The sequence below is a fragment of the Lichenostomus cassidix genome, unplaced genomic scaffold (genome assembly GCF_008360975.1).
Source record: "Lichenostomus cassidix isolate B80296 unplaced genomic scaffold, HeHo_3.0 HiC_scaffold_40, whole genome shotgun sequence".
NCBI lineage: Eukaryota > Metazoa > Chordata > Aves > Passeriformes > Meliphagidae > Lichenostomus > Lichenostomus cassidix.
In genome coordinates, this window is record NW_028147459.1 from 399,113 (window position 1) to 414,728 (window position 15,616).

Consider the following 15,616-nt stretch of genomic DNA (forward strand, 5'->3'; position numbering starts at 1 on the left):
TTTGGGGATGTTGGAGCATTTTTAGGAGGATTTTGGGGTGTTTTGCGGGGATTTTGGGGTGTTTTAGGGGGATTTTGGGGTGTTTTAGGAGGATTTCAGGGTGTTTGTTTTGGGGAGGATTTTGGGGTGTTTTGGGGAGGATTTTGGGGTGTTTTGGGGTTCTTTGTGCCACACACCACCAGCGCCCACAAAACTCGCCGCACCAGGGAAGCCGAAGGGAGTTTCAGGGTGGTTTTTGGGGTATTTCCGCGCGGATTTCGGGGTTTTCGGGGCGCCTCAGGCGTGCTGGCGCCGCCAGACGATGACAGTGCCAGCGGCGTCCCCCGAGGCCAGCAGGGACTCGTCGCAGTTGAAGGCCACAGCCAGCACGGCTGCCCCGTGGCCCTGCAGCGTGTTCACCGTGGCTCGAGCCGCGCGGCCCACGTCGAAGAAATGCACCGAGGCGTCCTCGCTGCCTGTCACTGCCAGGGGACATTGGGGATGTTAGGGACATTGGGGACAAGGATCAGAGATGGGACTGAACCACCTCCCTCGCTGCCTGTCACTGCCAGGGGACATGGGGACGTTAGGGACATTGGGGACAAGGATCAGAGATGGGACTGAACTGCCTCCCTCGCTGCCTGTCACTGCCAGGGGACATGGGGACATTAGGGACATTGGGGACAGGGTCAGGGGAAATGGGAAACACAGGATAGGGATGAGGAATGGGATCCCAGTGACCCCCTTGCTGCCTGTCACTGCTGGGGACACTGGGGACACTGGGGACAGGGATAAGAAATGGAACCAAACCACTTCCCTTGCTGCCTGTCACTGAAGGGACATTGGGGACATTGGGGATGGGGTCAGGAAGGAGCTCAGGATGGGACCAAACTGTTCTCCTTGCCAGCCATCCCTGAGGGGACATGGGGACAGGGTCCCAGTGCTCACCCACGCAGGCTCCCTGCCGGAAGGACATCAGGGGACAGAAGCAGCTCCGCAGGGGTTGCTCTCGGTGCCGAGTGGGGAAGCTGCGCCTGAGCCTGAGCCCTGGAGCCCCCGAGCCCCCCTCGTCCTCCACCACCCTGCGGGGGGAAAAGGGTTAAAAATACCCCAAAAACCACCCCAGGATCCCTTCAGGAACAGCCAAAATCCCCCAATAAACCACCCCAAACTACCCTCAAAACCCTAATGCTTCCCTTGTCCTCCACCACCCTGGGAGGAGAAAAAAGAGGTCAAAAATACCCCAAAAAAACCATCCCAAACCACCCCGAATTTCCCCCAAAAACTACCCCAAACCCCTCTGAGGGTCAAACCCACCCCCCAAAACCCCAAATCCACCTCTCCCTCCACCACGAGGGGAGTGAAAAAGGGGGAGTTCAGCCTTGAGACCCCAATCGCTTCTGAACCCTTTAATCCTCCAATCCCCTGATGTCCTCCACAGTGTTCCTGATGTCCCCAGTGTCCCCCCCAGTGTCCCCAGTACCGGAAGAGCAGCAGGCGGTCAGGGCAGGCGTTGACCAGCAGCGAAGGGTCAGGAGCTTCCCTGCTGGCCCAAGCCCGGGCTGAGAGTGAGGTGATGGAGCCTCCGGCCTGGACCAGCACTCGGGAGGCCTTGGTCAGCCGGCCTGGGGGTCAGGGGGGTGAGAGAGAGACCCTCCCAGTATTCTCCAGTACTGCCCCAGTATCACCCAGTGCCCCCCAGAATGTCCCAGTGTCCCCCAGAATGTCCCACTGTCCCCCAGTCCCTCTGTCCCCAGTCCCTCCCAGTGCCCATACTGGTGCCAGGGTCACTCAGGAAGGACACTGACCCCTAATTGTCCCCCAGTCCCCTCCCAGTGCCCACTTGAACCTCCCAGTTCCCCCCAGTCCTCTCCCAGTTCCCCACAAACTCCCAGTATTCCCCAGTCCTTCCCAGTGCCTCTTAGTCTCCTCCCAGTCCCTTCCCAGTTCTCCCCTGTCCCCTCCAGTCCCCTCTGTCCCCATTCCCAGTCCCATCCCAGTTGGTCCCAGTGCCCGTACCGGTTCTGGGGTCGCTCAGGAAGAAGGACACTGACCCCTGGTTGTCCCCCAGTCCCCTCCCAGTGCCCCCCAGTACTGCCCCCATATCGCCCAGTGCTCCTCAGGACCTCCCAGTCCCCTCCCAGTGCCCCCCAGTCCCTCCCAGTCTATCCCAGTGCCCGTACCGGTTCCGGGGTCGCACAGGAAGGAGGACACTGACCCGCGGTCATCCCCAGCCCACAGCACTCGCCCAGGGGCATCGAAGCAAAGGGCAAGGACTCTGCCGGGCAGGCGGCCAGTGCCCCCCCGGGCAGCCTTCCCTGTGGAGATGTTGACCACCCGCACCATGTGCCGGGCACTGCCCACCTGGGGGGCACGGGGGGGTCACTGGGACCACCCTGAGACCCCCAAATCCACCCTGAGACCCCCAAACCCCCCACCCCGTGCCCCCCTGAGCCATCTTCCCCATGGAGAAAGCACAGCACAGCAGCGCAGCCCCGTCAGGGTCAGGCTGGGGGGATGTTTGGGGGTCCCACGAGGGCTGTGTGATTTTGGGGATATTTTTGGGGTGGTTTTAGTGTCTCTCACCACAGTCAGGTTGTTGTTAAGCGGCTGGAAAGCGCAGCACAGCAGCGCAGCCCCGTCAGGGTCCGGCACACGGCGGATGCAGCGTCCATCCGCAGGATCCCACAGCCTCAGCGTCCCGTCCAGCGAGGCCGAGACCAGCACGTCGTTGGACAGTGACCAGGCGAAGTCGGACACTCCGGCGCCGTGACCCCGCAGGCGCCGCAGCACGGCCGGAGGTCCTGGCGCCAGGCGGCACACGGACAGCGTCCCGTCCAGCGAGCAGCAGGCCAGCAGGTGCCGCTCGTCGTGGGCAAACTGCACCTTGCGCACTGGGCAGTGGGGAGGAGAACCAGAATCACCTCAAAATCGACCCAAAATCACCCCAAAACTGAGGAACCGACCCAAAACTAGGGAAATCCCTCAGAGCCATCCAGGAAGTGATGCTTGTTGTGGGTAATATGCAACTTCCAGACTGGGGGGAGTCAGGAAAATAACGAAAATCAACTGAAAACCATCCCAAAACCACCCCAAAACTAGGGAACCTCCCCAGAGCAGAGGGAAGCCCCCAGCCCATACAGGAGGTGATGCTCATTGTGGGCAAACTGCACCTTCTGAACTGAGGGAGAGTCAGGAGGATAACCAAAATCAGCCCAAAATCGACCCAAAATCATCCCAAACCCCCGTGACTTCCCCTTGTCCTCCATCACCGTGGGGAGGGGGGGAAATGGTCAAAATCCCTCCAAAACCACCCCAAAAAGCCACCCCCGGAGCCCCCGAGCCCCCCGGTACCGGCGCTGTCCAGGTGCTGATCAAACACGTGGAAAACTCCAGCGAAAGCGTAATTCTCGCTCAGGGTGGTGTCACCTGCCATGGCCCGGCTGGCCTCGGCCAGGGGGGTGGGGACAACCCCGGGGGGGCTGCGGGGGGAGGGGAGAGTGGCGTGAGACCCCCCGGGATCGATCGGGACCCCCCGGGATCATTAGAAACCCCCCCGAGATTGATTGGTATCCCCCAGACCCCCCCGTCCCGGGCAATGGTACCGCCCAGGAAAGTGGGGATCATCCTGGGGGGGCTAAGGGGGCAACATGAGACCCCCTGGGTACCTGAGACACCCCGGGATCGATCAGGACCCCCCGGGATCGATCAGGACCCCCCGGGATCGTTAAAACCCCTCCCGGATTGATTAGGAGGCCCTGACTCCCCCCTGGATCGATTGGTATCCCCCGAGCCCCCCCGGCCCCCCCAAATGACCCCCAAGGCCCTGAGACCCCCACCCAAAATCCTGTCACCCCCTGAGGACCCCAAACTCCCCAAGGGGTCCCAGTGCTTGTCGGGGTTCCCCTGCACCCCCTGAACTCCCAGAAAAAAAAAAAAAAAAAACAAAATAACCCAAAAAAACAACCCCAAAGCCCCCCCGAGACCCCTCTCCAGCCCCTCTGAGACCCCTCCCCAGCCCCCCGGGGGTCTCACCGCTCGTCAGGCCCCCGCAGCCCCCCCGGGACGGAGCTGCGGCTCAGGGATCGCCGGTGACCCCGAGACCCCCGAGGGTCCTCCTCGAAATCCTGGGGGAGAGAGAGGGGATTGGGGTTAGGGGGGCTGAGACCCCCGAATTGGGGTGGGAGCCTCCCTGCAGGTGTGCCCCCAGCCCCAGTACCTGCTAGGTGAGTCCCAAACTCCATGTACCTATTCCAGGTGTGCCCAGGTGTGTCCCCAATCCTGCAGGTGTGCCCAGGTGTGTCCCAGGTGTATCTCAGTTGTCCTAGGTGTGTCCCAGGTGTGTCCCAAGCGTGTCCCAGGTGTGTCCCCACTCCCTCAGGTGTGTCCAGGTGTATCCTAGGTACGCTCAAGTGTGTCCTCACCTCCCCAGGTGTATCCCAGGTGTACCCTAGGTGTATTCCCACCACCTCAAGTGCATCCCAGATGTGCCCAGGTGTATCCCAGGTGTATCCCCACCCCCTCAGGTGTGTCCTAGGTATCCTCAGGTGTATCTCAGGTGTGCCCAGGTACCTCCACGCAGTCCAGCATGGTCCAGCTGGCCTGGACAGCACTACAGCAACTACCCCAGGTGTGTCCCAACCCCCCCCCGGTGTACCCAGGTGTGCCCAGCTGTACCCAGGTGTGCCCAGGTGTACCTCCATGCGGTCCAGCGTGGTCCGGCTGGCCCTCAGGGCGCTGCGGCAGCTGCCGGGCTCGGACAGAGCCCCGTAGCGCTGGGCCAGCAGCCTCGCCCGCAGCCGCAGGTACCAGCGGCGAGCATCACCTGCCAGGTGCCCACCCTGGGCTCGCTCCCGCAGCAGCTGCGAGCGCCGCCGCACGTATTGCGTGCGGAACTGCGGCAGCTGCGGCGTGCGGTACGCCGCGTACCTGCGCAGGTGAGGCACAGGTGAGGCACAGGTGAGAGACAGGTGAGAGACAGGTGAGAGACAGGTGAGGGACAGGTGAGCTCTGCCCCGGAACGGGCACGGGGGGGAGAAATCCCCGCGGAAATCAACCCGCGGGGTGGTAATTCCGCCCGAAAATGGACCAGAGTGGGGTGATTTCATGCAAAAATGGACTTAGGTATCATAATAGCATCAAAAAGCGGATCAAATATTAGAAATCCGGCCGAAAAGAAAGCGACCCGCATATTAAAATCCCCGAAAATACAGACCCAGGAAGGAGCATCCCTCCCTCAAAGCCACCAGCGACCAAACCCACCCACAAAACAACCCAGTTAGGAGCACAACCCCCCGAAAAAAAACTCCTCAGGTATCAAACATCCCCGACAATGTCCCCCGAAGCCCCCCGAGCTCACCGCGCGTCCACGGCGAGCACCTGCTGCCACACGGCGGCCATGGCGGCCGCGGCCGCCGCGGGGGGACCCTGCCGAGGGGAACAGCGCCGTGAGCTGAGGGGAGACACGGGCAAAAACCGCACCGGCAGCGGGCGGGGCGGCCCTACCTGCGCGTCCCGCTCCACCTCCGCCTCAGGGGCTCCGCGGGGCCGGGGCTGGGCCGGGAAGGCCGGGGAAGGGCCGGGGGAGCGGCGCTGGGCCTGACCGGAAGCGGCGGCGGCACCGCCTCACGGCCGAATGGCGGCGAACGTCTCCGTGGCGACGGAGGGCGCTGAGGGGGGGAGCAGCCCGCGCTGTGATTGGTCGGTTCTGCAAAAGGGGGCGGGGCGTGTTCCTGTTCTGTGAATTCCCGCCTTCCCGGCGCTCACGCTGATTGGCTGGTTCATTATAATGGAGGCGGTGCGCGCTCCTCTCTATGGTTGCGGCGTTCCTAGAGCGTCCCGCTATTAGCCGCTCCGCTTGGCGCCCCTCGTCTGTCCCGGGTCCTCCAGCCTTTGCGACAGCGCGGCGGGGTGTGCGGGCCGGGGGTCCCGGGGGGATTTCGGGGGGATTTCCGCGGGGATCCCGGCGGTTCCTAGGCGGCTCCGTGAGCACCGAGCTCCTGCCGTTCCTCCCTCCATTCCCCGCCATGGGGGGTCGCAGAGCGCGCCTCGCTTGACGGCGGGTTTTACGACAGCGTCCGGGGCGACCGCCGCGCTTTGCGGCAGTGCGGCGGGCAGGGCGGCCGGGGCAGTTCGGGGGGTTTTTGGGGGTTTTGGGGGGTCTGGGGGTCTCCCCGGGGGGTTTCCCGGGGGTTTGGGGGTCCCGGGGGGGGCTGGGCGCTCGCTGTCCCCCCCAGGATGCCGCTGGCCGTGCAGTGGCCGTTCCCCGCCGAGCCGTCGCGGCGCTGGGCGCTGGCGAGCTGTGTGGTGATGGGCCTGGTGGGAACGTACAGCTGCGTGTGGACCCGTGAGTGACCCCCGAACCCCCCCGGACACCCCAGGACACCCCAGGACACCCCCGAACCCGCCAGGACACCCCCCAACCCGCCAGGACACCCCCAAGGTCACCCGGACCCCCCGATCCCCCCCAGGACCCCATCTGGGGAGGGGGCTGTCCCTCCATCCCTTCAGATTCCCTCCACCCTAACAGATTTAGGATTCCCTGAGGATCCCCCAGACCCCCCTGCAGACCCCCCGAGCTTCTCCAGCCCCCCAACCCCACCTCCAGGACCCCCCCGGCCCTGAGGGGAGACCCTAAAGCCCCCCAGCGCCTCCCCAAACCCCCGCAGGGTACCTGAACCGGCTGAAGGTTCACAACGCGGAGGTTCTGCACGAGCTGGTGGAGAGGAGGGGTCCCGAGACCCCCCTGCTGACCGTGTCCAACCACGCCTCCTGCATGGACGACCCCCATCTGTGGGGTACGGGCTGGGCAGGGGGCTGGGGGGGTCCTGGGGGGGCTGGAGTGGGGGGCAGAGTGGCCTGGAGGGGTTGGGGGGGATCCTGGGGGGTATTTGGGGGGTTCCTGGGGGGTCGCAGAGGGGCCGGGAGGATCCTGGGGGTCCTAAGGTGGTTTGGGGGTCCTGGGGGGTGTTTGAATGTCCCCACGACCCCCCAGGGTCCCTGAAGCTGCGCCACGTCTGGAACCTGCACAGGATGCGCTGGTGAGGAGGGATTTGGGGGTCTTTGGGGGTCTGGGGGGGTCCTGGAGGGGTTTTTGGGGACCTGGGGGGCTCAGGGGGTCCCTGGCAGGCCATGGGGAAGGCGGGGGGAGATTGGGAGGTGGTCCTGGGGGGTCCCAAGGGGTCTGGGGGGAGTTTGGGGATCCCAGAGGTGTTTTTTGGGGTCCCAGAGATGTTTTTGGGGTATTTTTGGGGTGTTTTGGGTGTCCCAGAGCCCCCTCCCCACATTTTCTCCCCCCCAGGACCCCCACGGCTGCTGACATTTGCTTCACCAAGGAGTTGCACTCGAGGTTCTTCAGCCTGGGGCGCTGCGTGCCAGTGTGCCGCGGTAACTGGGAGCACTGGGAGGGACTGGGATGGACGGGGATGGGACTGGGATTGAACTGGGAGGGACTGGAGTGCGGCTGGGATGGCATTGGGAGCACTGAGATGGGACTGGGAGGGACTGGGAGGGGACTGGGAGGGACTGGGAGGGGATTGGGAAGACTGGGAAGGAATTGGGAGCACTGGGAGGCACTGGGAGAGGAACTGGGAGGGACTGGGAGCCACTGGGAGAGGAACTAGGAGGGACTGGGAGCCACTGGGGCTGTGGTAATGAGAACAATGGGGGAAATTTGGTGTACTGGGAACATCCCAGTTTGTACTGGGAGGGTTCTGCTTGCACTGGGCTGCTCCCAGTCCGTACTGGGAATGTCCCAGTCCATACTGGGAGGGTCCCAGTGCCAAACTGGTGTCACAGGCGATGGTGTTTACCAGCGTGGAATGGATTTTATACTGGAGAAGCTCAACCAGGGCGACTGGGTGCACGTGTTCCCCGAGGGTACTGGGGGAACTGGGAGCACTGGGAGGGAACTGGGAGGGAGCTGTGAATACTGGGAGGGACTGGGAGAGAACTGGGAAGAGCCCGGGGGGTCTCTAGGGGGGATTTTGGGGATTTCAGGGGGGATTTGGGGAGGATTTTGGGTTCCTGGGTGGGGAATTTGGGGTCTTGAGGGATATTTGGAGTCTCAGGGAGAGGATGTGGGGAGGGATGTGGGGTCCCTGGGGGAATTTGGGGTCCCTAGGTGAGGAATTTGGAGTCTCAGGGGGTCCCAAATCCCCCCCAACCCCATGTCCTCCCCCACCAGGGAAGGTGAACCTTGGCCAGGAGGTCGCTCGCTTCAAGTGGGGTGAGACCCCCAAAATCCCCCCCAAAAAACCCCCAAAATCCCCCCCAAAAAACCCCAAAATCCCCCCCAAAAAACCCCCAAAATCCACCCAAAAAACCCCCCAAAATCCCCAGGATTGCTCAGCCCCCTCCTCAAATTCCTCCTTCCCCCAAACCCCAGGACCACCCAGACCTCCCCAAATCCCCCAAAATTCCCCCTGAATTTATCCCAAATCACCCCTATGGCTCCCCAAACCCTCCAAAATCACCCCCAGTACCCCTGAACCCCCCAAACTCCCCTAAATCCCCTGTGCCTCCCCAAAACCCCCCCAAAATTCCCCCCAGTGCTCCCCGGGGTCACAGAGCCCCCCAAAATCCCCCAAAATCCCCCCAGGCATTGGGAGGCTCCTGGCTGAGTGTCGCAGAGACCCTGTGATCCTCCCGCTGTGGCACGGGGGTGAGTGGGGGGCTTTGGGGGGCTCTGGGGGGCTTTGGGGGGCTCTGGGGGGCTGGGGGACACCGGGGGGTGACTTGGGGGGCACTGGGGGGGTTTTGGGGGGAGTTTTGGGGCCCTGGGGGGGCTTTGGGGGGGCTGGGGAGGCATCTGGGGGGTCTTTGGGGAGGAAATCTGGGGGTCCTGGGGGGCGCAGGGATTTTTGGGGGGAGGATTTGGGGGTCCTGGGGGGAATTTGGGGGTTCTGGGGGGAATTTGGGGGTCCTGGGGAGGATTTGGGGGTCTGGGGAGGATTTGGGGGTGTGGGGAGGGGGTCTCAGAGGTTTCCCCCCTCATTTGGGGTGTCTCCCCCCACAGGGATGAGCGACGTCCTCCCCAATTCCCGACCCTATGTGCCCCGAGTGGGGCAGGTGAGGGGGAGTTGTGGGGTCTCTGGGGGGCTTGTGGGGGTTTTTGGGGGTCTCTGGGATTTTGGGGTGGCTGTAGGGATTTTCTGGGGTTTCTGGAAGGGTTTTGGGGTGGCTGTGGGAGGATCATGGGGGTTTCTGAGGGGCTCTGGGGAGAGCTGCGGGGTCCCTGGGAGTTTCTGGGGGCTGTGGGGGATTTTTTGGGGAATCAGGGGTCTCTGGGGAAGTTATGGAGTGGCTGGGATGGTCGTGGGGTCTCTGGGGTAGTTATGGGGTAGTTGTGGGAGCATTTTGGGGTGCCTGTGCAGGTTTTTGGGGGTCTCTGGGGGTCTCTGGGGTAGTTTTTAGGGTCTCTGGGGTGGTTTTGGGGTAGTTTTTGGGATCTCTGGGGGTTATGGGGTAGTTTTGGGGTCTCAGGGGTGGTTTTGGGGTCTCAGGGTCCCCCCGCTGTCCCCCCAGCGCATCACAGTGGTCGTGGGGCGACCATTCAGCGTCAGACCTCTGCTGGAGCGACTGCGCAGCGAGGGAACCTCCACGGTGTGTGGGGTGCTGTGGGGCTGGGGGGTGATGTGGGGGACTGTGGGGCTGCCCCATGGATCTGGGGGGTTGGAACCCACAGACTGAGAAGCCTGTGACCCATAGATTTGGGGTTTGACCCATAGGTTTGGGGTTCTGACCCACAGCTTTGGGGTTTGACCCACAGACTGACATCCCTGTGACCCACAGGTGACCCCCTAACTCAGCCCCATCAATCTGTAGGTTCCTCCCACCCCCCAAGCTCTGCCCCACACATCTGAGGGTCCCCAGCCCTGCCCCACAGATCTATGGGTTCCTCCCAGCCCTGCCCCACAGATCTATGGGTTCCCCCCAGCCCTGCCCCACAGCCCTGAGGCTCTCCTGCCCCACAGGTGGAGCTCCGCAAGGCGCTGACGGATTTCGTGCAGAGGGAGTTCGAGGCGCTGCGGGGTCACGCCAGGAGCCTGCACCGCACCCCATAGCCACAGAGAGCTCCCTGCCCCACTGAGGGCTCTCTGCCCCACAGCAAGGGCCCCACAGGGATGACTTTTGCCCCATAATGCGGGAATTCTGCCCCACAAACAGGAGTTCTGCCCCACAATGGGGGATTCTGCCCCACAGCAGAGTCCCTGCCCCAGACAGGGGGGTCCTGCCCCATGGGAGGGGGTCCCTGGTGGAGTCCCTGCCCCACAGAGGGGGGTCCTGCCCCACTGTGCTCCCCCACAACCTCCTACCTGTGCTCGGTGCCAATAAAAGGTGGAACCTCGGGGGTCTCTGGGGAAATTTGGGGGTCCTGGGTGGGATTTTGGGGGTCCTGGGTGGGATTTTGTGGTCTCTGGGTGGGATTCTGGGGGTCCCAGGAGGGATCTGGAGGCCCCAGAGGGTGAATTTGGGGGTCCCGGGGAGGCAATTTGGGTCACAAACCCACCAAACCCCAACCCGAGGTGTTTTATTGAAGCAGAAAAAGGGCAGAGGGTCCCCGTTGCCCCCCAAAAACCCCCCGGGAGGGGCAGAGAGGGGGTTCAGCCCCCCCAGAATGAGGCTCGGACCCCTCCAAACCCCCCCAAAAAACGGGAGAGGTCCCCAAAACCCGGGCGGGGGGCGTGGCCTGGTCCCGAGGGGCGTGGCTTGGTAGAGGGAGTCTTGTATATGGGCGTGGTCTGGAATCAGGGGGCGGGGCTTTGTGGTTGGGGGCGTGGCCTGGTCCCGAGGGGCGGGGCTTGCGCGGTGGGCGTGGTCTGTAACCGTTGTGGGCGTGGCTTGGCCAGGTGGGCGGAGCTTCACTCCTCCTTCTTGTCTCGCGGTTTATCGTGCGCCGCCTGGGGGGGCAGAGGGGATTTGGGGGATTTGGGGGATTTTGGGGTTTTTAGGAGGAACCCCAAAATGATTTGGGGTTGTTTTGGGGCTGGGAAGGGTTTGGGGGTCCTCGAGGGGGGATTTGGGGTTTTCCAGGGGGTTTAGGGTGATCTCCTGTGGGGAATTGGGGATTCCTCAGGGGGATTTGGGGTTTTCCCAGGGTGGATTTTGGGGATTTTTTTGAGTTTCCCCAGGTGGATTTGGAGGTTCCCCTGGGCAATATTTGAGAAATCTTCCAGGGGAATTCGGGAGCTCCCCCAGGACAGATTTTGGGGAAATCTCTGAAAAGATCTTGGGGCTGCATTGGGAAATATTTGAGAGATCTTCCAGGGGAATTTTTGGGATTCCCCTGGAGGTATTTTTGGGTATCCCTTGGGCTATTTTTGGAATATTTTTGGGGCTCTCTTGGGGCTATTTTTGGGATTCCCCTGGGGGTACTTTTGGGTATCCCTTGGGCTATTTTTGGGGTTACCCTGGGCTATTTTTGGTCTGTTTTTTGGCTCCCCTCACCTGCAGCCTGGCGTGTTCCTCCAGCAGCCGATCATACTCTCTGGTCAGTCCCTGCGCTTGGCGTCTCATGGCCTGAACCTCACTCTCGGCCTTCTCCAGGGCTGGGGGGCTCAGGGTCACCCCAAAACCAGCCTGGACCCCCAAAAACCAGCCTGGACCCCCAAAAACCCAGCCTGGACCCCCAAAAACCCACCATGGACCCCCCAAACCCACCCTGAACCCCCAAAGCCCCCCAAAACACCACCCTGGAAACCCCAAAAACCCAACCTGAACCCCTAAAATCCACCCTGGACCCCAAAAACCCACCCTGGACCCCCAAAACACAGCCTGGACCCCAAAACCCACTCTGACCCCCAAAAACCCAGCCTGGACCCCCCTGATGACCCCAAACCCATCACTGCCCCACAGCCTGGACATCACTCTTTGCCTTCTCCAGGGCTGGAGGACTCAGGGTCACCCCAAAACCCACCCAGACCCCAAAAAATCCCCTCTGACCACCCTGAATTCATTAAAACCTCCCAAAAATCCCCCCAAATTCCCTTTCAAACTCCCCAAGTGCCCCAAAAGTTACCCAAAATCCCCCCAAATTCCCTCTTAACCTCCCAAAAATCCCCCAAAGTTCTGCTTTAACCACCCAGCTCCCCCCAAAATCACCCCAAATTCTCTTTAAAAACCCCCAGACCCCCAAAATTCCCTTTTAACCCCCCCAGCCACCCCAAAATCCCCTCTTACCCTTCTTGCTGAGCTCTAATTCCTCCTTCAGCGACTCCACCTTGGCCTTGAGGGTTTCATTCTCATCCCGGGTGGGGGATGAAGCTCCTCCTGACTCCTGCAGCTTCTGGGGAGCACAGAAAGGGGATTTTGGGGTGTTTTGGGGGTTATTCAGATTTTTGGGGATTTTATCCTGATTTCTTGGGGATTTTATCCTCATTTTTCTTAAGGTTTTATGCTGATTTTTGAGGGTTTAATTCTGACTTTTTGAGGATTTTATGCTGATTTTTTTTTAAGGTTTTATCCTGATTTTTCTGAGGGTTTTCTTGGTGGTTATTCAGGTTTTTTTTGGTGAGGTTCTTAGGGCTTTTTGGGGGTTATTTAGGTATTTTTTGTGGAGTTACTCAGGGCTTGTTTTGGGGAGTTACCCAGATTTTTGGGGGGAGGTTATCCAGGATTTTTTTTGAGATTTATTTTAGCTAGGATTTATTTTCTAATATATATGTTAGTATTTATTTTCCAGAGAAGTTACCTCGGGTTTTTTCAGGATATTTTGTACAGGAACCAAGTTATTTTTTAGGGCTATTTTCTGTGCTATCACACCTATTTTTGGGTGGCTTCTCCAGTATTTTTTGGCACATTTTTCAGGTATCTCACCCAGTATTTTTCACCTCATTTTTTGATGCTTTTCACCTTATTTTGCCACCTCAACCCCATTTTTCCTGCTTATTTTTTGCCATATTTCCACCACATCCCAACTCATTCCAAGCAAACCACTCCACCATTATTTCAGGGATTATTTTAGGGATTATTTCAGGGATTATTTCAGGCTGTCCCAGGTGTTTTTTGGGGCAGACTCACCTTCCTGAGGGCGTCGTTGTCCTCCAGGTACTGCCGGGCGGCCTGGCTGGCTCCCTCGGCCTGCTTGCGGAACGCCTGGCTGGAAGCTCCCAGGGCAGCCTGCGCTGAGATCAGCGTCACCAGGCGCCTCAGCAGGCTGGGGGGACAGGAACGGGGCTCAGGGGGTCACCCAGAGACCCCCAGAGACCCCCAGAGCCCCTCAGGGCACCCATTGAGCCCCTCAGGGCTGTTGGTGCAGGGAGGCTCCGAGTGCGGCCTAGGCCCGGGTTGGCTGAGGGGGGCAAAAATGGGGTCAGGGGCTCCCCAGAAATAGCCCTGAGCCCCTCCTGAGCCCCTCCTGAGCCCCCCTGGGTCACACAAGATCACCCAGAGCCCCCCTGAGCCCCTCAGGCCTGCAGGCCCAAGGCCTGGCTGCAGGCTCCAAGTGCAGCCCAGGCCCAGATTGGCGTTAGAAGGCTGAGGGGAGCAAAAATGGGGTCAGAGATGCCCTCAAAATACCCCTGAACCCCTCCTGAGCCCCCCTGGGGCACCCAGAGCCCCCCAGAATCCCAAAATCTGCATCAGCAGCCACAAGAGGAGGCTGGGAGTGAGAAAGGGGGTCAGGAACTCCCCCAGATGGGATTTGGGATCCCCCAACCCCCCAAACAGCTCCTGGGACCCCCAAAAGTGGGTCCAGCCCCCCCAGGAGAGCAGCAGAGCAAACCCAGCCAGGGACAGGGACACCCCCAGCCCCCCAAAACCACCTCCTGCCCCCTCCCAGCCCCCCAGATATGTGCCCAGGACCCCCCAAATGCCCCCCAGGACCCCCCAAAACCAGTTCCCAGCCCTCCCAAATCACCTCCAAACCACCCCAGGAGTCACGAGGAGAGCAGCAGAGCGAATCCAGCCAGGTACAGGGACACCCCCAGCCCCCTAAACTGTGCCCAGGACCCCCCAAACATCCCCCAAATACCTCCCAGGAGCCCCAAACTCCCCCCAGACTCACGAGGAGAGCAGCACAGCAAACCCAGTCAGGTGCAGGGACACCCCCAGCCCCCCAAACCGTGCCCAGGACCCCCAAACATCCCCCAAACTCCCCCCAGGACGCCCCCAGACTCACAAGGAGAGCAGCAGAGCAAACCCAGCCAGGTACAAGTTCCTCTGGGCTCGGAAGAGCTTCATGTGGAAATGCTCCAGGGCGGCAGGGCTGCTGCTCAGAGCTTCCCTCTCGTTCATGTTGTACTTACGGGTTTCCCTCAGGGCGTCTGCGGGGTTTGGGGGGTCAGGGTGGGAGCTGGGACCCCCCGGGATCCCCCAGGAACCCCCAAAATCCCCTCCAGGAACCCCCAAACCCCCCAAACGCCGCCAGGCTCACCGAGGAGCAGCAGGACGAGGATGACGATGAGCACGATGAAGACAGTGTTGCCGTAAGCCACGGCCAAACCCACCAGGCGGGAACGGAAAATCTTCTGCCATCTGTGGGGGGAAATTTGGGGTCCCAGCTGGGTTTTTGGGACCCCCCAGGACCCCCCCGGGACTCCCCACATTCCAGGGAATTCCCACTTGGAGGGAATCGCCCTAAGTTTGTGAAAGAGTGGAGGAAAACCTTCTGTCATCCGCAAGGGGGGATGGTTTGGGATCCCCCAGGAGCTCCCCGAATTCCAGGGAATCCCCGCAGGAAACCCTAAATTCACTCAGGGAGTTCCCCAGCTCCAGGGAATCCCCACAGCCCCACAGATCCTCCCCTGGAAACCCTAAAAGACCTTCCTCAATACCCACAGCCCCACAAATCTTCCCCGGGATCCCCTAAAAGACCTTCTCCAATACCCACAGCCCCACAGATCCTCCCCGGGAAACCCTAAAATACCTTCCTCAATACCCACAGCCCCACAGATCCTCCCCGGGATCCCCTAAAAGTCCCTCCGCAGCACTCCCAGCCCCCTGGGACCCCCATAAATCGCCACCCCACAGCCCTGCGGGACCCCCAGCCCCCTCCCAGCCCCCCAGCCCCGCTCACCGCGCCGGGGACACGAAGGGCACGCAGAGCAGCAGCACCAGGAACACCTCGGCGTACAGGAAAGTGGCGACCGCCGTCCATTGCAGGCTCATGGCGGCCTGAGGGAGGCGCGGGCAGCGCTGGGGAGCCGCGAGGGAACACCGGGAGCACCGAAATCCCCTCAGGAGCCCCAAATTCCCCTCAGAAACCCCCAAAAAAACCCAAAAAAACTCCAAAAAAACGCCAAAAAAAACCCCAAAAAACCGCCCTGGCCGCTCCCCTCCCCCACCTCCCTCACCTCACTGCAGCCCCGCCCAGACCGGAACCAAATACCGGAAGCTCCGCCCACGCGCTGGGGAAGCGGCCAATCAGAGCGGGAGGCGGGAACGCCCATAACGTCACTTCCTCCCGCCGTTTCTCCGCCCCGTAGCCACGCCCCCTCCGTGCTAGCCACGCCCCCGGCTCCGCCCACAATGAATAATCACTCATCCCTCCCTTGGCCACGCCCATTCCCCGCCCACCGCCTTGAGTGACAGCTCCGGACGCGTTTGAAGCATTTATTGGGGAATCTGAGGGGATTGTGGGGAGCCGGGGGGACTCTGAGGGTCCCGAGGAAAATCTGGGGGTCCTAGGGGGGATTTG

General features: G+C 61.4%; 3 protein-coding genes across 4 annotated transcripts; 1 reads left to right on the forward strand and 2 right to left on the reverse strand.

The window, feature by feature from the left end:
- Positions 1 to 217: 217 nt before the first annotated feature.
- WDR13 (WD repeat domain 13) lies at positions 218 to 5,878 on the reverse strand. Of its 2 annotated transcripts, none has more exons than XM_085046459.1 (10): positions 5,485 to 5,874; positions 5,339 to 5,406; positions 4,677 to 4,908; positions 4,015 to 4,106; positions 3,334 to 3,461; positions 2,566 to 2,873; positions 2,163 to 2,343; positions 1,463 to 1,604; positions 928 to 1,061; positions 218 to 461 (listed from the first exon to the last, which is right to left on the reverse strand). In XM_085046459.1, exons 2-10 carry the CDS (start codon positions 5,377 to 5,379, stop codon positions 277 to 279), a joined length of 1,443 nt encoding a protein of 480 aa, XP_084902585.1. In that variant the 5' UTR covers positions 5,380 to 5,406; positions 5,485 to 5,874; the 3' UTR covers positions 218 to 276. The 2 variants fall into 2 exon arrangements, with proteins under 2 accessions (XP_084902585.1, XP_084902586.1); XM_085046460.1 differs by lacking the exon at positions 218 to 461 and adding an exon at positions 469 to 626 and having other exon boundaries at positions 5,485 to 5,878.
- A 249-nt stretch (positions 5,879 to 6,127) lies between these two features.
- Positions 6,128 to 10,327, forward strand: TAFAZZIN (tafazzin, phospholipid-lysophospholipid transacylase). The gene is made up of 10 exons (XM_085046541.1): positions 6,128 to 6,325; positions 6,648 to 6,776; positions 6,974 to 7,019; positions 7,280 to 7,365; positions 7,777 to 7,857; positions 8,165 to 8,206; positions 8,579 to 8,641; positions 8,996 to 9,048; positions 9,505 to 9,582; positions 9,954 to 10,327. Exons 1-10 carry the CDS (start codon positions 6,217 to 6,219, stop codon positions 10,041 to 10,043), a joined length of 777 nt encoding a protein of 258 aa, XP_084902667.1. The 5' UTR covers positions 6,128 to 6,216; the 3' UTR covers positions 10,044 to 10,327.
- Positions 10,328 to 10,494: 167 nt separating this feature from the next.
- BCAP31 (B cell receptor associated protein 31) lies at positions 10,495 to 15,333 on the reverse strand. Its single transcript, XM_085046532.1, has 8 exons — positions 15,273 to 15,333; positions 14,996 to 15,093; positions 14,354 to 14,454; positions 14,099 to 14,243; positions 13,000 to 13,135; positions 12,160 to 12,265; positions 11,428 to 11,528; positions 10,495 to 10,880 (listed from the first exon to the last, which is right to left on the reverse strand). Exons 2-8 carry the CDS (start codon positions 15,085 to 15,087, stop codon positions 10,842 to 10,844), a joined length of 720 nt encoding a protein of 239 aa, XP_084902658.1. The 5' UTR covers positions 15,088 to 15,093; positions 15,273 to 15,333; the 3' UTR covers positions 10,495 to 10,841.
- Positions 15,334 to 15,616: the final 283 nt, after the last annotated feature.

Coding starts and splice junctions, on each gene's coding strand:
- TAFAZZIN (XM_085046541.1), top strand. CDS start 6,217: ATGCCGCTGGCCGTGCAGTGGCCGTTCCCCGCCGAGCCGTCGCGGCGC. Junction 7,858..8,164: donor GGTGCACGTGTTCCCCGAGG/GTACTGGGGGAA, acceptor CTCCCCCACCAG/GGAAGGTGAACCTTGGCCAG. Junction 9,583..9,953: donor GCAGCGAGGGAACCTCCACG/GTGTGTGGGGTG, acceptor CCTGCCCCACAG/GTGGAGCTCCGCAAGGCGCT.
- WDR13 (XM_085046459.1), bottom strand. CDS start 5,379: ATGGCCGCCGTGTGGCAGCAGGTGCTCGCCGTGGACGCGCG. Junction 2,874..3,333: donor TCAGCACCTGGACAGCGCCG/GTACCGGGGGGC, acceptor CCCACTGCCCAG/TGCGCAAGGTGCAGTTTGCC. Junction 1,062..1,462: donor GACCGCCTGCTGCTCTTCCG/GTACTGGGGACA, acceptor TTCCCCCCGCAG/GGTGGTGGAGGACGAGGGGG.
- BCAP31 (XM_085046532.1), bottom strand. CDS start 15,087: ATGAGCCTGCAATGGACGGCGGTCGCCACTTTCCTGTACGCCGAGGTG. Junction 14,455..14,995: donor CCCTTCGTGTCCCCGGCGCG/GTGAGCGGGGCT, acceptor TTCCCCCCACAG/ATGGCAGAAGATTTTCCGTT. Junction 10,881..11,427: donor AGGAACACGCCAGGCTGCAG/GTGAGGGGAGCC, acceptor CTGCCCCCCCAG/GCGGCGCACGATAAACCGCG.